Here is a 24,011-nt window from a genome sequence, read left to right as displayed (position 1 = left end):
GTGGCAGCTTGTATAGGATCAGGGGGTTACATCTAGGCATGCTAGGAAGCCTTTGGGCAGTTTTAGAAATGGAGTCAGGGAACCCATGGGAAGAAGAGACTAGGGAGTGGAGAACAGTGTGTTCTTTAGAGGCTGCTGGATCATTCCAATGGCCCATCTAGTCCAGCATCCTGTTCTCACAGTGGCCAACCAGATGCCTGTGGGAAACCCAGAAGCAAGACCTGAGCACAAGAACTCCTGAGGTTTCCAGCAGCTGATATTCAGGAACAATGCCAGAACACGGCCTTTGCGGCTTGTAGCAATTAATAGCCTTCTACTCCATGAATTTGTCTTTTAAAGCCATCTACATTGCTGGCCATCACTGCGTCCAGTGAGAGCAAGTTCTGTAGGTTAACTATGTACTGCTTGAAGAAGTCCTTTCTTTCAGCTCTCATATCTGGTGCACTTGCTTTTAGAGTAATAAAGAGCAAATTTTCAAATGATTCTCAAACAAATAATGTTCAAATTCTCAAATGAAATACCTCCTCTCCACTTTGCTGCAGTTGCATTTAGCGGGGGGACTACGACGACGACTTCAGAGAGGTGATTGCCAAATGTCTCTTTGAAGTACTTCACCCCTCTATTAAACAGCTCACCTGGACCACCTGCTACCTGCCTGCCTGCCATCATACTGCTGGTGGTGTGGCCACCTATTAGCCGCAGTGTGTACTGCAGCATGACAACAACCTTACATTTTTATGTATATAGGAAGACGTGTTTCTATAGTAGAGGGGATTTCAGGGCAGAGATGAGTTCTACCTGTTGACATTCCCCCTTGCACACATATATGAACTGTTCCAGGAGCCCTTTAGCTTCTCTTTCTGCTGCCTCTGGATTATTAAAGAGTGTTAAGTGTGGCCGAGTGGGAGCCCCGCTTTCCAGATCAAACTGATTTGCAGCTCCCTCAAACTTTGCTCCTGCTGCTGTTTTGCTTAATGAAAAGTTCTGCAGTGGCTTTAGCTTAATGCAGATCTGTGAATTTTTAACACGTTCCGTACATTATTCAGCTGGAGTTCCTTTAAGGAAACCCTTCTCTCCTTTTCCATGGTGTGCAGTATAAGGCTGGCACAACAGCAGGTTTTTTGCTTGATTTGACTAGACTCCATTCTTCAACCAGGTAGGAAAGAACTTTTCCCATCCAGGCAGGAGACCACTAGGGCCTGGGACACTTTCTAAAAGCTCCCTTCCCCAACCCACCAGAGACAGCATTTCACTGCTGTACTCCCCCACCCCCCCAATTCCACTGGAAATGTACACAGTCTTTCCCTATACAAATTTCTGTTCATGTAGGGGTATGCAAGTTTTTGTATGCCACAGGAGTCTTCCTCAAGCAGGATGGAAAGAGGGGCGGTGGCTTGGGGGTGTGGAGAGCAGAGCCCAGCTGTAGAAGTTTCTAAGCCTCATAATTGTAGCCCATCAAACAGCCTGATTGTTGCACATGCTTAATCAGAGGCAAGCCCCAGCAATTTCAATGGGACTTTCCTTTCAATAGGACTGCGGTCATATTCCTTGCCAAGCAAAATCTTGCCTTAGCGTTCTGCATCTCTGTGGCTTGGCTTGGTTGCAGTTTTTAAGGTTTGCAAACATCTCGATAAAAGAGGTGAAGGAGAAATTTTGGCAGATGTCGCTTGTCCTGCAATTCTTTTCTCTGTTGCACAAGATGTCGTTAACACAGAAGCCAATAATCTCCTTTGTGTCAGGATTATTCAGATAAATATCAGGCAAGCCATGTTATGTGCTGAAAACGTAAACCTTTAAGAAGTGGATGGGGAAAGGCAGCTGAGGAAATATGGCTTTCGTTGTTTTCTAAAAATGCTTTCAGGGGATGGCTTTTCACAACTTGTGTCTGGATAAATATGATGATACTAGAAGTGCATTTATATAATGACTTGCTAATAATCGGAACAATAGCATTACTTATATCCCTATATATCATATTGTATTATAATTTCAAGCACCTTTTTATTTGTTTCTTTTCATTTCTTTCACTTTCTTTGCCCACTGAACATTTTCAATAAAATATAATTATTAAAAAAAACTTTTTCATGGGGAAGTGATCACTTGGAAGAAACACTATAAAAGATCATGTACCCCTCTCCCCCCACCCCACCAAAAAGTTACCAGTGTGTTTCCCTGGCACACAGAAATTGAGCAGCTTCTCTTCCCCCATTACTCTCTCCTCTGTACAAGGGAGGGAAGCCTACTAAATTTTGCTGTGTGTTAAAACCTCTCTTAAAAGCACAAGACTAGACCCAGTGAAAAACCTGGCAACCCTCCTTTATCTTTTTGTCATTCTTTTGTCATGTTTACTCTCCCTAAAAGGGTCCCTCTCCACCCCCACCTCCCCTTTGAAAGCCTGAACCATATTACTCGAATAGACGATGCAAAACCCTGGGTGTGTATTGCAAACATATAGAATTCACCTTTTCTCTGCTCAGTGCAGACTGTTCTGACTATAGCAAGGTCTCTTCTGTTGTGGATTTTCCCTGAAGAACTTACAGAAGCACTTTAGAAAAATAAAAGAGAGCGACATGCCCTGTTGGTTTCTGTTATGGCAGTGCGCGTTGCTTGCTTTGTGGTGGGGCTCCCTAAAGGGACAGAACCAGCTCTGGGAACGGAGAGGTGAAAGAAAGAAGCTTTTTCCCACTAGCTCCACAATCGGATTATATAATCCTCAATTTAGGCAGTTTGTATTAGGTTCCTTTTGTGAATTTCCTCCCTTGACTTTAAGGCTTTTTTTGTTCCCAGCGGATGCTTTTTCTCCTTTTCTCATCACTACCCCCCCACCCCTCCCCACACCAGAAGCTGTTGGCGTCTGAATAGACTTAGGACCCTTTCCCTGAGAATTTGGGTCTCCCATTGTCTTGGCAGTCACATGCCTCTTGCTCGTTTTTTTTCCGAATGGTCACCTGCATGCAGATTTCATTCAGCTCCTTGCACAATATCATTTTGCAAAGGCACAGAGGCCTGCTTAAAACGCGGTTGGCTTTTTTTGGGACCAAGTTTCTATAGAGAGATGGGCTGGAAGGGAGGGGGGAGTTTGGGGTTGGTGGCTTGCAGTGCCGGCTGGGAATCAAATTGGCTTGAGGTGGCAGTGGATGAACATACTCTTTTTTAAAAATTGTAAAAATAATTAATAATAAAAATTGAGGTCACATATTATCACATATTATCTTCTGTTGTTGTTGTTGTTGTTGTTGTTGTTGTTGTTGTTGTTGTTGTTGTTGTTAGCCCCAGCCACTCTGGGCAGCTTCCAACAAATTATAAAGCCACAGTAAAACATCTGGGAAACCCAGCCAGATGTGCAGGGTATAAATAATAAATTATTATTATTATTATTATTATTATTATTATTATTATTATTATTATTATCTTGGATGCTGCTTGTTCAGAAGACAAAAGGAGGGACTTCACATGCTCAGAATTAATTCATTGAATTTGCTGCCACTGGGATGCACTGATAGATTACCCTTTCCTAACCCATTGTCCTCTAGGCATTTTCGACTACAACTCCTATGGCTGGACCTGATAGGAGTTGTAGTCCAAAACATCTCGAATGCATCGGGTTAGAAAAGGGTTGGCATGGATGGATTCTTGAAGGCAAGATCAATATGCTTTGCTTGGTAAGTAGAGACTCCACGCTCAGAGGCAATGTACCTTGGAATACCGGTTGCTGCAGGTGATGCACCCTGTGCACAGAGAAGCATCCCAGGTTGCCTTTACACCAAGTCAGACCTATTGGTCCAGGTAGATCAGTGTTGTTGGCACTGAGTGGCAGCAGCTCTCCAGGGTTTCAGACCAGGAGCTCCTCCCAGATGCTGGGGATTGAACCTGCGACCACCTTCCACAGCTCTCAAGTCCCTCAGTGGCCAGTGTGTGGTGCCTATTGAGGCAGCTCCAGCCTGCTTACAGTCTCCTTTCCTGCTCTTGACGGTTTCCCACAGCAATGAGCCCAGCCTCCCTGGTTCATATAATTAAGCAAGTATTTAATTGCACAGTAATTTGTCTCTGGCCTGCATCCCAACGTTTTTCCTTACTCCATATTTGCATTACAGAGGGAGAACGCAGCAACTTAACGAGAGCATTGTTGTTCGGGGTAGCGAGTTAATTTTGTGCATTGGGGATAGAAAGAGGCTGTTTGGAGAACTGAAATGCAACTTAGGCAACAATGCCCAGGCATAGCTGCCAAGTTTTCCCTTTTCTCGCGAGGAAGCCTATTCAGCATAATGGAAAATCCCTTAAAAAAAGGGATAATTTGGCAGCTATGTGCCCAGGAGAGGAGGCTCCCGAGGAGACCTAGCTTGCATTTTTGCAACTATTCCAAATCTACGTTTTGGTCCCAGCAGGGGCTCCCAAGTCAGTTTGAAAATACTGTAGAGATTTCTGTCCTGCCGATATATATGTATGTAAACAAATTTGTTAAACACACATCCCCTGCAAAAAAAGCAGTTTACAAATATATATATAATAAAACGTTTACATTATCAATAAAACAAGTTAAAAACAGGTGTTTAAAAAATGTCCAGAAGATGATCAAAAATCAATAGCATCAAAAAAGAGAAAGAAATACATGTAACTTCTCTGTGTCTGGAAAGGCTTTCCTGAACACAAATGCTTTAAGCAGGTGATAGAAAGAGTGCATTGAATGTGCTTCCCTAGGCAGGGAGTTCCAAAGTGTAGAGATGCTGCTGCACTAAAAGATGGATTTCTTACCAGTTTCGAAAAATTCCAAGTTGGTTTAAGATGAAATAGTGCCTCACAATTGACCCTAGCACCAGATCTGCCTCTTAGCAGAGAATTATATGGAAAAGAAGACTGCCGTACAAAAGAATGGACTACAAGGAACTGTGGGAGGGATTCCCGGCGGGGTAGCTGCTAGCAAAAACTGCAGTCTTGCAGCATCTTAAAGACTAACACGGAATTCTTTGTTGATATGCAACAGTGCTCAAAGCTTAGGCAAAAATAAGTGTAAACACGCCTGAGACAAGCGCTATGGCAGATGGCAGTACTGTAGTTTTGTGTACAGAAATGTTGTCTTTTTGAAACGGAAATAAAAGTACATTGTATTTAGATGAACACATTGATTATGGCATAAGCTTCAGCCCACCAAAGCTTATATCTTTCCATATGCATAAAAATGTAAGGCTGTCATCACGCAGCCCACGTTAGAGGATTCACAGTGCCTCGTGACAATCCTGGATTTGCATGAGGTCAGGTTGAGGGAGGGAGCAAAAGACAAGGTAGCTTTTCATACCTTCCAGCATTTCTCCGATGAAAATAGGGACACCCTAAGGACCAGTTCTAGGTGGGTTTTTTTAACTGCCTCCCCATCACCCCTGACCATTGGCCATGCTTGCTGAGACCACTGGGACCTGGAGTTCAGCAACATCTGCATAGTCACAGCTTACCAACCTGACTGTGACTTATCTAAGATCTTCCTCTCTCCTTTGCGTAGTTGTATAATTTTAAAAACAAAACAAATTACTTTTTTTAAAAAAAAAAGTGAGGGAAAAAACCCCAGGATTCTCCTGCAGACCTTGGACATCTGCTACGTCTCCAATGACCCCTATCTCTGCTCCTTCCCCAGATGATTCTAAGGCACATCACAAATAGTGACAGTGCATGGAGCATGTGTGTGTGTGTGTGTGTGTGTGTGTGTGTGTGTGTGTGTGTGTGTAATCTTTTCTGTGGCTTTTAGACACCTTTGGAAGGCAGGTGTGCCTGTATGCAATTCTGTGCTATTTCTCCCATGCCTAGGGGATTTCCGTCTTCTAGCTGATCTTTAAATAGGCAGTCAATAAATAATTAAGTTAATTGGTGTGGCCAAACAGGCCATTAGCTGCCTTAGCAGATTGTTTATTTTTATTTATTTGCAAACCGGCTCTTGAGAATTCGTGTGCAGAGTGTAAAGGGCACGATTTGGGGGTGGCGAATGAGATGTGCCCTTATGACCAGCTGTGGGAGGCAGAGCACCTGCTTGGCACGCAGAAGGTCCCAGGTTCAATCCCCAATACAGTATCTCCGGACAGGCTCCTTTTCTGAAATCCCAGAGAGCTGCTGCCAGTCAGTGTGGACAATTCCGAGCTAGATGGGAGAAGGGTTCTCTGGTTCCAAGCAATGATTAGATGACGCTGGCACCAATTTGAAATTCACTTTGTTCCATAACTTTCTCAGTGATTTGGTTGAATTTAGAGTCCTCGGCCCGATGACTTTGTTGCCAAAGCGGCCTGTATGTCAAGCGAACCAAACACAGCGCACTAGCTATGCATGGTAAGAACCACTGTGCCCCCCTTGAGGCTCCAACTCAGAGGCTTCAGAGTGAAACTGAATGCTCAGACATAGTGCTTGTAAAAGCAGTGGTGGAGGAGAGAGTCTGGCTTTTTAAAAGAGCTCTCAGGCGTCTCCCAGGCAGAATTGTCACCCACATTCCTACTTGTTTCCCAAATCGATTTATTATCCCTTTATTGGTGCCTATCTCTGCCTTCTGCAGTAAGAAGATCCTAATATGTTGGAGAAGATGGTGTTTTAGATTTCATAATTGGGGGGGTGGGGACCCTGAAGTCTACAGATCATTCACTCCCTCCATTTGCTGCACGTTCCTTCATCTGGAGCATGGTTTTCCAAACTTGGGTCTCCAGCTGTTTTCGGACTACAACTCCCATCACCCATAGCTAGCAGGATCAGTGGCCAGGAATGATGGGAATTGTGGTCCAAAAACAGCTGGTGAGCCAAGTTGGAAAACACTGGTCTCTGGATGGTTTGAAAACATGGGTGTAGCCAGGATTTTTGTTGGGGGGCGCAGGGCTCTGTTAGAGGGGGCAGGACTTTTGGGGGGAAGTATAGTCGACGTGATTGGTCAGTTTGTTAAGTATTTCTATTGTTTTACTTCATCAGGGGGACAGCTGCCCCCCCCCGGCTATGCCCATGTTTGATAAGGAGGCTAAAACCTTGAATTGCCAGATCAAACCCCAAGACCAGGCACCCCCAAACTTTGGCCCTCCAGATGTTTTGGACTACAATTCCCATCTTCCCCAACCACTGGTCCTGTTAGCTAGGGATCATGGGAGTTGTAGGCCAGAACATCTGGAGGGCCGCAGTTTGGGGATGCCTGTCTAAGACCCAATTGTGTGGATAGTGTCATTCTATTGTTTAGTCACTAGGTGGCAGTGGACTCAATTGTGTTTGGGTGGAGTCAGGACTTGCCTGTTCGGTTTCATTAGGGAGACACCATAAAGTTATTGTCTAGGAGGTTATTGTCTGTTGTTCTTCAACCTAGGATCCCCAGCTGTGGTTAAACTCCAACTCCCATCATCCCCAGCCAAGCTTAGTGCAATTGTCAAGGGAGATGGGAGTTGGAGTCCAACAACATCTGCAGGGCCAGAGGTTCCCCACCTTTGAGAGATCTAAATTTTGGAGCAAAACAAACCAACTTGTGTGCATTTTTACATTTCAGACACATGCAGTACTGTAGTATGCCAGAAAACAGATCCAACAGAGCTTGGTAGGGGCTTCAAATTTCACAGTATCATTTTTTTTATATGGCTTTGGCAAAGCTGAACTAATAGGATATTTGGGAAAGAGCAGAGGATTGGTTGTGAGGGTTGTTGTTTTTTTGCATGAAGAATTTGCAAGGAAGAAAAAAGATGTGATTTGGATTGTCCCTGTGAACCGAGCAAGACTTGTAATTCTCTCAGTTTCGGAAAATGAGAGTGATTATAGACCAACAACTAAGAAATAATCCGGAGCTAATAAAGTGTAAGCTCCATTAATGGTAATCCCTTTCCAGTGGCAGTGACAGTCTGATGAGCTCAGGGCATCCCCCAAATCTTGTTTGGATGGGACAGGGACTAAGTAGTCACTAAAGCTCCAGGAAGGGAAGCGGTTTGGATGTCTATTTATTTATTAAAATGTATACCACTGTTGATTAAAAAAAAAATCAGAGCATCTTACAGCAATTGCACATCAAACCATACAACAAATTAAATCCAGAAATTGGCTGTTATGGAAAGATGTCTTTCTTACTTGCCTGCATAAGCCTGATGGGGATAGAAAAGTTTTCAGCAGGTGTTTAAAAGTTGGCACGGGAGGCCTCTGCTGAACCTCTGTTGGCAGAATGTTCCACAAGTCTGGCCTGATGACACAACAGGCTTAGTTTCTTGTTGTTGTCAAGTGAGCCTTGTTCATTTTGAGGACGACCCACGACACGCCTGCAGATGATGTCAGTGATCAAGCTGGGGTAAGAGGGTCAGCCAGTCCCTGAGGTCCCCTGGACCTATGTCTCCTTCATCCTATGCGGTCATTGGTAACAGATTCAAAATGGCCATGGAGCAGTTTTCCCATGGGGGATAGTTAGGGAATGAATTCTTGATTCAGCCCCTGTCAAGTGGTTCAGACGCACTGGGTGTGGAGCCTCGGGGGCACGGCAGGGGATCACAGAATCGTAGAGATGGAAGAGACCACAAGGGTAATCTAGTCCAACCCCTTGCGATGCAAAATAATAATAAAAAAATCCTTCCAGCAGCCCCTTAAAGACCAACTAAGGAATCTTTCACCCAAAGTGGGGCTCAAACTCACCACCCTGAGATTAAGAGCCTATTGATCTACCAACTTAGCTTTATGGTTAGAATAGGGTGCAGGTGTTGGGGGTGGGGAACGAATCTTAATTCACTGCTGAAATTTGAGACCTGCTTAAGAAAGCTGGACGGGCCAGCCAGGTGGAGATGTCAGTTGCCAACCTGACCTCCAGAGATCTCCATGTGGTCTCAATTGGACCCGCGTCAGTTGCAGAACATGCTTGGCGCCTGGGGGATTTTGAATGCTGGTTTAAGGTTCTTGTGTTGATACACAAAGCCCTAAATAACTTGGTTGTAGGATACCTGCACATAATACTGGTCCTGAAAGACCTACATTGGCTCCCAGTACATCCGAGCACAATTCCAAGTGTTGGTGCTGAGCTTTAACGCCCTAAACAGCCTCGGCCCAGTATATCTGAAGGAGCGTCTCCACCCTCATTGTTCAGCCTGGACACTGAGGTCCAGCGCCAAGGGCCTTCTGGCGGTTCCCTCCCTGCGAGAAGTGAGGTTACAGGGAACCAGGCAGTGGGCCTTTTCGGTAGTGGCGCCCGCCCTGTGGAATGCCCTCCCATCAGATGTCAACAAGATAAAGAACTATCTGACTTTTAGAAGACATCTGAAGGCAGCCCTGTTGAGGGAAGTTTTTAACGTTTGATGTTTTATCGTGTTTTTAATATTCTGTTGGGAGCCGCCCAGAGTGGCTGGGGAAACCCAGCCAGATGGGCAGGGTATAAATAATAAATTATTATTCTTATTACCTCAAGGAAGGCTTGAGTCTTCATGTCCCAGCCCCATTGTGGAAAGCATGGAGAGGAGTGCTGTTTGTTGTCCCCCATGTTACAGATAGCCAACAAAACTCAACAAAAAAATAGGGCTTTTAGGGTCGCCAGTCCCATGCCTGTGGAATGCTCTTCCAGCAAAGTTGCAGCAGACACATCCTCGCTTTTGACTTTTGAGTGTTTCCTCAAAAAGTTGAGCTTTTTTAAAAATCCCTTGTGGCTTTTAGATCCACCCCCCTTTTCAATTATCCAGACACCTTAACCATTACATATCTGCAATTATTTTTTTTTAATGGTGTTTGATGCCTTAGCATTCTACACCCCCTGGTATTTTATGACCATGACCGTACAGAAATGCTTTTTAAAGATAAATAAATAAAAATGCCCTTGTGTGTCCCTAGTAAAAACAACAACACACCAAACCTCCAAATTCTTCAATGTAGGCAATATATTGGTCCAAAGTGAGGCTTCCTTAGTTTATAAAGCAGGTTCTTTTGGCAGAGCTGAACATAGACTTATTTTCATGGGTTGTCAAGCGGGGGGGGGGGGACATTTCCCAGCAAGGAAGAGATTAGGATGTCACGAAATCAGGGCTTGGGAGTTTCAGGGAGGGAGGGAAAATACCCTTATCTCTGTTTTGCAATTGGAGCTGGAAGAGGCAAAAGTCAGCTTTTCCGAGGTTCACAAGGCTGCTGCATGTACTCCGTGAAAATGGCTGGGGTGGGAGTCAATGCTCCTCTTTGGTCAGGTCACCTGCTTTCGCCCTGTAGTTGCTGATTAATGAGGACTTGGCAGATTCACTCTGTGCCCTTGATGGCATATTCCATGACCTGGAATGACATAGAGAATCTTGACGGCTGAGCTTCTAGTAGAAATGAGGAAGAGGGAATGCTTGTGGCTCAGGGGCAGAGCAACTGCTTTGCATGCAGAAGGTCCTGGGTTCAAACCCCAATGGCATCTCCAGGTAGGACTGGGGTAAAGCTCCTGCCTGAAACCCCGGAGGCCTTGATTGAACCTGGGACCTTCTGCATGCCAAGCAGGTGTTTTGCCACTGAGTTCTGCTCCATCCTCCTTGCATGCTTCCCCAGCTATGAGGTTACTCTGCAGTTTCACATCAGGTGGGCAATCCTTCGTAAGATGAATGTGAGCAGCTTCTTAAAATAATCAGGTTGCCAATGGACTGGATTTTCCATTTCTTGTGCTGCCTGCCCGAGATGGCAACAACGTGGTCTTGGTCCCCAGTGTTCCTCATGGCTGTCATGTAGGTCAGAACAACAACAACAACAACAACAACAAAAATCTCTTTCGACTACGGCATACCAACATGGCTACCTACCTGTATGTAGGTCAGAAGTTGTTATTATTGCAATCATGGTTCATTTGATTTTTATCCTGCCCAAAGGAGCCCAGGATGGGCATAAAGGCATATTTTTTATTTTATTTTGTTCTATGATTTTGAACAGAATTTGTATACTCCTTAACTGTGAGTAAAACCTTGAAGCATTTGACAAAAAACAAAAAATAAAATGTGCGTTAAAATGATAATTAACAGTCAACGTTAAGAGGAAGTTCTTATTTTATTTATTAAAATAATTTTTATTACATTTTCAAATTGTAACAACAAATTTTCCACAAATCTTAACTGGACATTTTATATATCCATATTTCTCCCCTCCCCCCTCTTTGGCTTCCCCCGTATTTCCGTATTGATTTATTAAACAAATTCTATACCCTGCTGGTTTTACCTCTTATATAGTTGTGAAAGTTTAGTCAAAACCTGCCAAGGAGTCCAAATCTTTATACTGTCTTTTTATATGGTTTATAAATGGTCCCCACTCCTTTTTGAAATCCATGCTGTCTCTCTCATGTATCCTCTCCGTCAGATTAGCTAGTTCCGCATAGTCCATAAACCTGGCTTGCCATTCTTCCTTTGTTGGCGTTTTCTCTGTTTTCTATACTTGTGCTAATAAAATTCTTGCTGCAGTTGTCGCATACATAAACAATATCCCGTTTCCCTCTCTTATATCATGATCGAAAATTCCGAGCAGGAAAGAGTCTGGTTTTTTTTAAACAAAGGCTTTTCCCAACATTTTTTTCAATTCAATTCATTATATATCATTTCCCAATATTCTTTAACCTTAAGAAGGTTAAAGTTAAGAGGAAGTTTTGAAAATTAAAATCAGCATCATTAAAATGTCAGATCAAAACGCCTGCTAGTATTTACATAGATTCCTAGGATTTGTTGCAAAAAGGTTTTTAGCAGGTGTCATAAAGTGCAGAGCGAAGGTGCAAGCCTGTTGTCAAGAGGCTGGGAGTTCCAGTGTGTGTAGGTGCTGCCACCCTGATAAACTGTGGCACGAATATTAATAGCGTGGAATGAATATTATGTGGCGTGTGTAAAAGTGCCGCAGATCAAAGCGGCCAAGTTGGCATATATGGGGTAAGATGATCCTGCAAGTAAACTGGTCCCAAGCTGCTTTATATATTAACAGCAACACATTGAACTTGGCCCAGTAAGAGATTTGCAACCAGCGCACTGGCAGGGGTGTCATATGTTGACAAGGTCTCACTTCTGTCGGCAACCTTACTGCAGCTTCCACACTGAGCGCGAGGCAAACACCACAAAGTAAATAATGCCACACATAATTAAAAACCTTGCAAAAATGCAACACCAATTAAAAACACATTTTCAGTGTTGCACGCAAGAACTTCGGGAACTGTAACCTGGCTCTTCCTAATGGCAAATCTGCTGCTGAGCCAGCGGCCTTTGAAGGTAGTGGCGGAAGATTCCTCAGGCAGGTAAATAGCCACAGCAACACTGACCAAACCCAACCAGGCTTTGAAGTCATAAGCAACTGGTTAATTTTTTTTAAAGCCTTCAATGCCTGCTAATCCAAATCAATTTTCATTTCTTTCATAAAGCTCAGGCTTTTGCGTTGGGCACCCGCAAATAATTGCAGCTAATTTGTTTTATTTTTATAACACCCATAATTGGGGGTGGGGGTGATTTTGATGTCCTGGCAGCCATATTCCCTTTAGTGAGTTCTTAATGGAAAGATCCATTAAAGTCGAAATGCTTCTGGGCACCGGTTCAAAAGCCAGATGTCTCTGTGTGTTCCAGAAGAGGGTTTCAGGCCATCTGCCGATGTCAGATATGTCACCCAAACAAGTGATGCTGTCATTGGATTGGGGGAAAGGCTTGAGCTGCCCCCATCCAGCATATATTTTCTGTGCCTGCCAGACCCACTGGGAATTCAAGTATAGATAGGATACTTTCCTCTAGTTCAGTAGGCTAGATGCAAACTGGTGAGATTAGGGCACATTATGTGGTGGACCAAATTTGTAGCCAGTCCCTTAGTTGGATCCCAGATACACCACTGGAAGTATCTTCATCTTACCTTGCGATTGGGTCAAAACTGAGGCACTTCCAGGCGGCTCATTTATTGACCGTTTGTCCTGATTGGTTTGCAGGGAGGTTAGATGATAGTTGCTATTTCATGAGCATTTATTCTGATTTGTTGGAAAGTGTTATCCCACACTTCCCAGTGGATTTTCCTATCAGTTCCCTGATGGGAAAATGTCCAGACTTTTGGGTGTAGCAGGTTTGTTGCAGGATAACTCCCAATCAACTATAATTGTGTAACCATAATTAGCTGGTGTGATTCAATCCCACCCCCACCCCCAAATAAGCAAAATAATAATAATAGTTCTAGTTACAGGTAGGTAGCCGTGTTGGTCTGAGTTGAAGCAAAATAAAAAAAAATCCTTCAGTAGCACCTTAAAGACCAACTAAGTTTTTATTTTGGTATGAGCTTTCGTGTGCATGCACACTTCTTCAGATACACTTGAAACCGTTTCAAGTGTATCTGAAGAAGTGTGCATGCACACGAAAGCTCATACCAAAATAAAAACTTAGTTGGTCTTTAAGGCGCTACTGAAGGAATTGTAATGTTAATAGTGCCATAGCTCTAGTTTTTGGGGTATTCTGTCAGGGCTGATGATGCTGTGAAGAGGAAATCCAGGTTGGGGAAGGTGAGGGTTGTGTGTGTGTGTGTGTGTGTGTGTGTGTGTGTGTGTGTGTTGCACAGGATGCTGGGAAGTGTCATAGCTCAGCTTCAATTCCCGGCATCTCCTGGTCAGACTGGGAATGTTCTGATTCTGGAAAGCTCTGGTTCTGTATAAGGCAGCTTCCTATTTTTATTATTTTTCTCCCTTCACGAAGGTGACCCAAAACAACAAAACACTAAAACCCAAGTATAGCAAGTGATTGGCATTAGCCTCCTATGTTCCTTCTTGCACCTATTGATAGCTATTAGTCATGAAGTGGATGGAATGAAACGAGGGTTGGGCTGATGGCCACAATGGCTATGCTCTGCCTCCATTGTTAGAGGCAGTAATCCTTCTGCAGGAGGAGAGAAGAGCTCTGGTGCTCAGGTCCCACTTGCACGTCACTGAGTAACTGAGCATCCGCTTTGCATGCAGAAGGCCTTGAGTACAATTTTCGACAGCAACTCCAGGTAGAGCTGGGAACGTCCCTTGTCTAAAACCCCGGAGAGCTGCTGCCAATCTGTGCAGACAGCACTAAGCTAGAAGACCAAGTGGTAGATACCATGGCTTGTTATAAGGCAACTGCTCATGACAGCACAGGATATTAACTTTCCAAGTGGTTGAATGTATGAAACTGTCCTATTGAGACAGGTTACTGGTTCATCTAAGTGTGGCTTGCTCTGGCTGTTCCAGCTACCAGAGGAGATGTTTCTTTGCTGCCTCATCCTTCTCTAACCAGGACTCAACCTGGGACCACCTGTAGGTTGAGCTTGCGCTCAGCGTTCAAAACCAGGCCACTTGCACCCAAGTGAAGATGGCTGGATGGCAGGATGACACCTGACGTCTCCAGAGGTGCATGCATCCACACTTGGATATTGACTGTTTTCACACACTAGCAACACATCCTTTATAATTCTATCCATTATATTTCATCTGCACAATCAGAATGAATTTCGGGAACCAAAAAGTTGCATTGTCTGGCTCAAAAATGGCAACTAGGCATTCAGTTTTGCAGACAACAACCCTGGTTTTAAGGAGCCATTTGACACCTAGCTTATGTAACTGAATTTCTAACACGGCTTGCGCTCAGCACCTGTGCTGAAATTTCTCCTAGCATTAAAACGGACTAAAACGGTCCCCTGGGCTCGCCTCCTCTTTAGCTGGGCTGTTTCCCTTCTGCTTTCTGAAAAAGTTCCCTTGTTCCAGAGGTGTTTGTTGTTGGGTTCTGCAAGGTGCACATACGTGGTTTTCTCCAGGGAGGCTGACGTGCCCAGAAGCAGGAATGGAGCTGGCTGGCTGGTACCCAGGCCCAGCAAGAGGGACCTGCCTGCGCAGTAGCAGCAGGAGCTGTCCAGGAAAACTCCTTGACTGGTGCCAAGGACTGGAAAGTGATATCAGCGTTGGAAGGAGGACAGGCTAGCTAGCCCTTCTGCAAAGTGTCTGAGGGGGTCTGCTTAGTCTCTGCCCCTTTTATTCATTCCCTTTTTTGCTGAGTAGATATTCCAGGCTCTTTGGGTTGCATCTCTCAGCCGCGGAAGAATGCCTTGGCGCTGGATTTTGCAAGCGCTGTGAGGAGCACGGATTAGCCATGTTTTATATACATTGGGTGCCTTTACATACATGCAAGTCAATTGTAGAGTTGGAAGGGATCCTTAAGGGTCATCTAGTACAACCCCCTGCAATACAAGAAGAGTCCCCCCCATTTTTTTTATTTATTGCATTTATATACCGCAAGGACCCTGTCAGGTAGGTTGGGTTGAACGAATGGGACTGGTCCAAGGTCACCTATTTATACCCCATCTTCCTTAAAGGTGCTCACAGAGACATTTGTCGTTCTCCCACTCCTAATTTCGTCTTCACAACAGCCCTGCGGTGTAGAACAGGCTGAGAGATGGTGGCTGGTGGTCCAAGGTCTGAGTGGGGATTTGAACCCTGGTCACCCAGGTCCTCCTAGTCCAGCACTCTGACCACTACACCATACTGTCTATGTTTGGTTTAGACCTTTGTGATCAGATGGAATAGATTCTAGGGATGGAATAGATTCTAGGCACCTTTTGGTACAGTGACAAGGTGTCTATAAGATCCAAGTCTTTCAACTTGAATATCTTGTGCAGAAGAGGATAAGGTTTTTTTTGGGGGGGGGAAGAAGCACAGTGCAACTTCTCACACCAAAAGTCTGCAGTGAGAAGATCGCAACACTCACCTCTGAAATAATGGCCGCTATGATGGATTGCAGGCCTAGGAAGGAGGGTGAATTAAATTAACTGACCATTTAGCCATTTCACTTGCCAAGAATGCAATCCCCCCCAGCTTTCCTTGCATGTCTTTGAAGAATGCAATTTAACTGTGTTAATGTTGGGCATCGCTGCAGTTAATTGCATGCTCTGGAGTGAGCTCTTCTCCACCCCCACCCCCGAGAAAGGTGGCCCTTTTTACCATCCGTAGGTAGCAGAAGGTTTAATTGGGTGCTTGAATAGCTATAAAATTAATCTGCGATAGGCACTGGGCACCCAGCCATGTGGTTCCCAGCCCATGCTGATAAACTTGTTATGGAATCAGGAAACATTTTCAGTTGGAATGGTAACAAAATTATTTGGCGCAGGGTTGTAAACGGAGCAGGCTTGTGGAGGGTTTCCTCACTGAGGAGGCTGCGATAGCCGTGCAAATTCCTGTTGGCCACTGTGTTTCTCGAGGACATTTGCAGATAATGGCTGAACACTTTCAGGAAATGCTGTGGCTCTCTTGCAAGTGGGCACTTAGGAGGTTAGTGTGGCCCACATCAGGCCCTCTCTGCACATGCTCAAGAAACCACCCAACACCAGTGCTTGTTGTTATTATATGTTGGTTGTCCTGCCCTTTTGTCAATGATGATGACAACTTTGGGTGCACAGACTAGTAGGGAGGGCCAGGTTCTGACTCTCACTCAGTCACGACACTCACTAGGTGCCTTGTGTCCTGTCCCCCTCTCTCAGCCTAACCTACCTCAAGGGGTTGTTGTGGGGATAAAATGGGGGGAGAGAGAACCACGTACGCTATCTTGAGTTCCTTGGAAAAGGGGCGGGATAGAATGTAATAAATAAATAGTTGTATTAATGTATGAAATTATCAGACACTCCAAGTGTCCCTATTTTCCGGGGACAGTCCTGGATTTACAGAAGCCATTCCAGTTTCTGATTTGATCCCAGAATGTCCTTTTCCTTAGGATGTCCCTATTTTCATCAGAGAAATGTTGGCAGGTATGGAGTTATGCAAACCCCGAGCCAAGGAGATAAGTAACTATGCAACCTTTAGAAGACATCTGAAGGCAGCCCTGTACAGTGGTACCTCGGTTTATGAACACAATTGGTTCCGGAAGTCTGTTCATAAACTGAAGTGAACTTTCCCATTGAAAGTAATGGAAAGTGGATTAATCCGTTCCAGACGGGTCCGCTGAGTACTCAACCTGAAGCGTACTTAACCCGAAGCATGGGTGTAATTGGTTCCGGAAGTCTGTTCATAAACTGAAGCGTTCATAAACTGAAGCGAACTTTCCCATTGAAAGTAATGGAAAGTGAATGAATCCGTTCCAGATGGGTCTGCAGCGTCCGTAAACCGAAAATTCGTAAACCGAGGTGTTCATAAACCGAGGTTCCACTGTATAGGGAAGTTTTTAAATGTTTAATGTTTCATTGTTTTTATATATGTTGGAAGCTGCCCAGAGTGGCTGGGGCAACCTACCTAGTCAGATGGGTGGGGTATAAATATCACCACCACCACCACCATCAGAGTACTGGTAATGTTTGAGGGTTCATATTGTTATTGTTATATTCCTGTGGTTGATATGACCATGATTGTCAAAACAACAATAGACAAGTTGCATGAATAAAAAAAAATTTTTTTAAGGAGTCCTACCGTAGTTTCTAGGGACGTGGGTGGTGCTGTGGTCTAAACCACAGAGCCTAGGGCTTGCCAATCAGAAGGTTGGTGGTTTGAGTCCCCGCGATGGGGTGAGCTCGCTCGGTCCCTGCTCCTGCCCACCTAGCAGTTCGAAAGCACATCAAAGTGCAAGCTGCTCCGGCGGGAAGGTAAACAGCGTTTCTGTATGCTGCTCTGGTTCGCCAGAAGCGGCTTTGTCATGCTGGCCACATGACTTGGAAGCTGTACACCGGCTCCCTCGGCCAGTAAAGTGAGATGAGCGCCACAACCCCAGAGTCGTCTGCGACTGGACCTAATGGTTAGGGGTCCCTTTACCTTACCGTAGTTTCTCCAACAAGCCAACCTTCTGTTTTGCTTTGCTGCAGGGGAACCATCTCCAAGGCCTTCACTGGAGCTGACCTGTGGGCCGGGCCCAGGCCGAGTGACCTTAGAGCCAAACCAAACCCTGGAGCTGCGCTGCAACTTGGCTCCCGTTGAGGAGCTCCTCAACATTACCTGGAAGAAGAATGGGCTCCCATTAGCAGAAAAGGACAACTTCCGCCTCCTCCCCAATGGATCTTTGCTCATTTCGTCCCCTGGGGCAGCTTCAGAGGAGGGCACCTTCCCAGGAGGATCCAGCACAGAGGGGAATTACTCTTGCGTTTCCCATGGATCTTTCGGCTCAGTCGCTGGCCAGACCATTGTGCTTCGTGCGTCGAGTGAGTATTCGGGTTTTTGTGCCTGCCTCCTTTTAACATTAAAATAAAAGCCGGTTTTATTTACTGTTTTCTAAAAACAATTTCAAGTAGGCAAGTCATTTTAATGATTGTTCTGTGTTGCTTTTAAAGGGGTGTTGTTTTAACACCGCAGTACTTCATGTTTTGTGAGAGGGGTCAGAATATAGATAAATAAATTTAAATTAGCAATGCCAGTAAAAATGAAAGCGCAGTCATGGATGAATCCCTGTCAGGAAATCTTTTAAAAGATTCCCTGACTGAGATTTAAAGAGTATTTAAAAAGCTCTTTCTAAAAACAAGGGGAAGAAGCAAGTTTTATTTACTGTTTTCTAAAAAAAAACAATCAGGTAGGCAAGACATTTTTATGATTGTTTTGTATTGGTTTTAAAGTGTGCTTTTTAATGCAAACATAACTGTACTTGATATTTGTGAGAGGGGTCAGTATATAGATAAATAAATTTAAATAAGCATTGCCAGTGAAAATGAACCCCAGTCGTTGATGAATGACTGTTTGTGTGAACCTTGCCTCTGCCACGGACTTCACTCAGTGTTCTTTGGCAAACCTCTCTCTCTCTCTTTTTCTCTGCCCCAACCTTCCTATCTTAGGGTTGCCATATTTCAAAAAGTGAAAATCCAGACACAAAAGTTGCAGAGTTTCTTTTGGCCAAGTTGTTGTTTGGCCAAATTTATGAGCTTTTTTTTTTTAAAGGAAATTAGCCAAAAAATAAACAAACACTTCCGACATGGTTTCCATACACATTTTGCTCCTTCTGCCCAGACGCTATTTCCGACAGATGAATCCTGGATATGTCTGGGAAATTCTGGACGTATGGCAATATCTGCAATATTGAGAGAGTAACATTGAACTACCTTATAGGGTCGTTGTAATGGCTGTGTGGGGGGGAAAAGAGAAAAAGTCCATAAAGTACTTTGAGTCATCTAAAAAGGCTGCATGGCTCCTAAAGATTATTTGATGGCTCATGCAGAAGAGGCAGGAAATCTCCCCGATGAGCTTTTGCTCCTGGTGCAGCTCAGCATCTCCTGAACGAGAAGGGGGAAATATGCCCATTGTGATGGATGAAAGTCGCCTGCTGGGTTGTTTTGACCATGCGCTCTTTGTGTGCTCCATTTAGCATTCAGCCTGTGTGAGCGCAGGAAGGATCCCAGAGATATCCATCTTGCAGCAAGTGGGACGTAATGTTGTGTTCGATCAAAGGACTTGTTTACACGCAGAAGGGTTCATTCCTCATGCTGGGGGTAGGGAGGGCTGATTAATATTTGGCAATATATCATTAATGTCTGCGGAGGTGTATATATGGAGAATGGCCCCGGCTCAGCGGGAGAGTTTTCATTTTGCATGCAAAAGATCCCAGGTACAAGATCCAGCTCAGTGGGCAAATATTCTCACCTGGTTTGAGGCGGCTTCCTGTGTTGAGGAGAGGCTGTAGCTCAGCAGTAGAGCGCCTGCTTGGCATGCAGAAAGACCCAGGTTCAATCCCTGTTACAGTGATGGCGAACCTATGACACGCGTGTCAGATGTGACACACAGAGCCCTCACTGCTGGCACGCGCCCCATCGGCCCAATCACGCTGTTGTTGTTGCCCCCCCCCCCAATTTGTTCTCCCGCTCCTCCTCACACTACAGCTTGTCTCCGCTGTTAAAACCCGGATCCTTTTTTGTTGTTGTTGTTGCTGATAGCCAGAGATTGGTTTTTTAACCCGTTCTGTGCTGGTTTTTTTGGCGCTTTGGCAGACTATGTCGGTGCTGCGTGTTAGTTCCAGCGAAGGTATTATTCGTCATTTATTTCTGTTCTCTCCCACCCCCCAAAGCAAAGCAACTTTTGCACCCCCCAAAAAACCCTCCAAAACTTTGGTCAGCAGCTCCCCCCAAAAAGCTCAGCAACTCTGGGCACTTTGTGATAAATAAGGGGTTTTTGGTTTGGTTTGGTTAAATAATTAGTTTTTGGTTTATTAAATACAGTTACATATTACAATTATACTTTTTTGTTATTTAAACTATAAATATCACGAAATTATGGTTTTTTCTCTTGAAGTGACACACCACCCGAGTTATGCTCGGTTTTTTGGCGAATTTTGACACACCAAGCTCAAAAGGTTGCCCATCACTGCCTGTTATCTCCTAATATGCCTGGGAGTGCTGCCAAGAGTGTAGATGTACCAAAGGTCTGGCTTTGTGTAGGGTAGCTTCTTCTGTTCCAGGGGCTGTAGCTGAGAGGTGGAGCATGCTCTTTGTAAAGTCCCTTTTGATACAGGTTCAGTCCCTGATGTCTCCACCTAGGGTTGGGGAACACCTTGCAGATTGGCTACCAGTCAGTGTTGACAACACTCTGCTTAGGTGGGCAAGACTGTGTTTAAGGCAACTTCCTCCATTCCAGGGGAAGGGCCACAGCTCAGCAGCAGCAGGTGCGGGCAGAAGGTCCAGGTTCATCCAGCATTTCTAGGGCAGGTGGGAAGGACTTCCAGCACCCTGTCCTGAAACCGTGCAGATCTGCTCCCAGTATTGAGCTAGATAGACCAGCAAGGCAGCTTTTCATGTTTTTTGGGGGGAAGGACTCAGCAGCAGGGCCTTTGCTTTGCATGCACAAGGTCTCGTGTTGAATCCTAGGCATCTCCAGGTAAGGCCGCCCTGTTTTTGCCTGCACAGTTTGAAATCAATCCGTGCAGGCAAGGCACAGCCTGAAAGGCACTGATGGTCAGCAGAGTGCTAAGCACCAGCCGCAGCAATCACCTGTTTGCCAGGCCTTGCACAGCACTTTGCAAGGCCCGCCCATTCAATGAGCAGCTCTGCAACCCCTGACAATCAGCTGATTGCCAGAGCTTGCAAAGCCATTTGCACAGCATGGCCCCTTTAGACCGACCTGCATCTTTACCTGCACCACACCTGACATCATGGATGATATCAGGTGCTAAATAGGTGGGAGGCTCCGTACTACAAAGTAATGTTGTTCCACTTCCCCACCAAGACCTTGGCATTGATGCCCATGGGGCAGAATGCGGAGAAAAATTGAACAGGCTTTATTGGACAATGGACATGATTCTTTGGGAGGCAGCGGCCCAATTCCCAGGCTGGGCCATTTCCTGGGGCACACCTTTGTTTGGGATGACCCCTAGGTGGATGGTAGAGCACAGACTTGGAAAGTATAAAGCCCCAAATCCAAATCTCTGGCTCTCAAAGCAGCAGGATGGAAAAGAATGCTTTCTGATGAGACCCTAGACAGCCACTTCAGTAGTAAGTGGTTGGGCTCTGACATAACCCTAACTGGTTTAGCCTCACATGCATGTCCTGTTTCGGTTGATTTCCAGAACCCATGGGGAAAGCACCAAGGCTGGTCCAGTGTTGCTGGACCATGGACAGCTCCAAGTGAGAAAATTACTCTGATAAAGGTTGTGATCAGGCTGAGGCCTTTTATGCCTCTGGCTTTGGACTACCTCCTCCAGACTTTGTCCCAGGCAACCAATGCTCCTTCCTTCCACAGCCTCCGTCCTAGTGCACTCTCAACACTGCTGGGATGATGATGATGATGATGATGATGTGCAGTCGGAAGCATCTTGCTTCTTCTGGCTTAGGAGAAGGTGTCCTTGAGGGCTCTGGCCCTTTCAGCATTGATTACCTGAGAGTTGCTCTGGGAGTTCTTGCCCAACTCGCAGTGGTCTTTATGAGAGAGCCAGTGTGGTGTAGTGGTTAAGAGCGGTAGACTCGTAATCTGGGGAACCGGGTTCGTGTCTCTGCTCCTCCACATGCAGCTGCTGGGTGACCTTGGGCTAGTCACACTTCTTTGAAGTCTCTCAGCCCCACCCACCTCACAGAGGGTTTGTTGTGGGAGACGAAGGGAAAGGAGAATGTTAGCTGCTTTGAGACCCCTTCAGGTAGTGATAAAGCAGGATATCAAATCCAAACTCTTCTTCCTCCTCTTCTTTCCGCAGTCAGCTTTGAGTCCTGACCCAGACCTGGCTCACCTTCTGGTGCCCCTGCAGCCTCTGACTCTATGTCCAGATCAGTGCTGGATAAACAGGTCACGGTAGTGCATGGGCCTTGGGCTCACAAACTCCCTTTCCCTTCTCCACTGAGATTGCGTCAAGGAGATGGGAAGCATCTGCTTCTGTTTTTCGCTAACCATGATTTGCTGACGTGTGCTCAGAACGGTGTTTAGTCTTGACTACAGTTTAGGGGAAAGAGCCAGGATCAGAAACTGTGGTTTGAAGTTGGCTGGTTTTTCTGAACCATAGTTAAGAATAAACACTGCAGTTTGTTGAAAATGGGGATGACAGCTTCTGATCTCCTTGTGGCTGTGTCAAAGGAAGGGAGAGCTCACCAGTCTGTTCACATAATGCTAAACTATGGATTAGTGTTACCTCCAAACAGCCAATTCTGGGAAGGGCCATAGCTCTTCTATGTAGAACATCTATTTTGTGTCCCAGGTTCAATCCTTGGCAGCACCTGTCCCCTGAAACCCTTGAGCGTCATTGTCAATCAGTGTCAACGATAGTGAACTGGGTAGTGAATGGTCTGGCTCAGTATAAGGCAGCATCCTATGATCCTGTGGGCTAGGTAGACCGGGGGTCAGATTTGGCAGAAGGTAGTTTTCTATGTTACATATGAATAACAACGCTCAGATCTTTCTTTGTTGGCCCCAGTTGGCCACTACGGAATCAATGGAGTAAAACTTAGAGGAAATTATCCAGCAATTGCTCCAACTTTTCCATGGGCACAGATGTTCTCTCTTCTATCCTTGTTTGCCATTCAGGCTGCAGAGGCAGAACTAGCTCTTAGATGTGCTCACCCTCCGTCTCGGGCCTTGCCTCTTGGCCTTAGGATGAATGAACATGGCCTCTAGAAGCCATTTGGGAGGGTTAGAAATTCATTTCCCTCTCTCTCTGGAAGCAGATCTGTTCACACTTTCAGCTGAGCCAAGGAAGGGATGCCATGTTGACACCTGTTTTGATACGCAAATGGTTTTTATTGTGTGTGTGCTGTTCATGTGATCTTGACGTGAAATAAGACATGTATGATTAATCATTAAAATGATATTTAATTATACTATCTGGCTTTTCCTCTAATCAGCTCAGAGCTGCAAGGAGTACAGGGAAGTTGTCCCATTTTTTTTTTTTTTTTTGTCGCTAGAGGTGGATAGATCAGCCTGTTTCTGCTCTTTGCCAGTTTCACACATGATCATTTGTGAGTCTGTTCAGTGCCATGTTAATCTGAATTTTTGAATGTCTTTTCTTACAAAGTGACCCTCAGGGTTTCTTCCAGCTCGACAATTCTATGAAAATGCACACTCCTTTCTTTCAGAGTAGGCATTTCTCAACATATTTTATCCTAAAATACAGACTTTATATGCCTTTGGGCACTTTTTTTAATAGCTGAAAACTGCGTTGCAACATTTAGGAAGAAGTGCGGAGGGTGGCAGCATTCCCATCTGCACATTCGTCCAGGAGTGGCAGATCAGATCAGTTCATATGGGAATTCAGGAAGAAGGAACTCTTTAAGCACCCCTAATCCTTACAACAACCCTGCAAGGTAGATTAGGCTGAGAGGTGGTTGAGCAACATCACCCAGTGGCCAATTAAGAGATCCCAGTGCGCATTGTGCCTGGCCAGCCTGCCTGGTCAAATACTATATTGCCTAGTTTGTCATGTGTTGACTGTGATCAAATATTGCCCAGTTGTTTCTGAAACCAGACACCATTCTGTAGGTGGCAGTTTGCCTTTCTCCTTTCTTAGCAAGGGCAGGAGTGAGGGGGGGTTGCCTTCCTTGTCATTTTGCTCCAGTCATGGGCAAACCAAGCAGCATAGCAAAGAATTTCCTCTGCCCTGCAGGCCACCAACTGCAGGAACACCAACGGAAGCAGCCATTAGTAGCCAAAATCACTTCCCAGGGCGGCCCGGGACTCCACTTTGCTTGCTGCAGGCAACTAGGAG

The 24,011-nt window shown here is 45.2% G+C and overlaps 1 protein-coding gene across 1 annotated transcript in view; it reads left to right on the top strand.

The window, feature by feature from the left end:
* IGDCC4 (immunoglobulin superfamily DCC subclass member 4) overlaps positions 1–24,011 on the top strand; it is a 72,586-nt gene that overhangs the window by 2,875 nt on the left and 45,700 nt on the right. Inside the window, exon 2 of the mRNA XM_035131241.3 lies at positions 17,719–18,051. Within this exon, the coding sequence (XP_034987132.2) occupies positions 17,719–18,051 (333 nt within the window). The remainder of the gene's footprint in view (positions 1–17,718; positions 18,052–24,011) is intronic.

The sequence above is a fragment of the Zootoca vivipara genome, chromosome 13, assembly GCF_965207765.1.
Source record: "Zootoca vivipara chromosome 13, rZooViv2.hap1.1, whole genome shotgun sequence".
Taxonomy (NCBI): Eukaryota; Metazoa; Chordata; class Lepidosauria; order Squamata; family Lacertidae; genus Zootoca; species Zootoca vivipara.
Note: the sequence above shows the minus strand (reverse complement) of the source record. Positions and strands in the feature narration are given on the sequence as shown.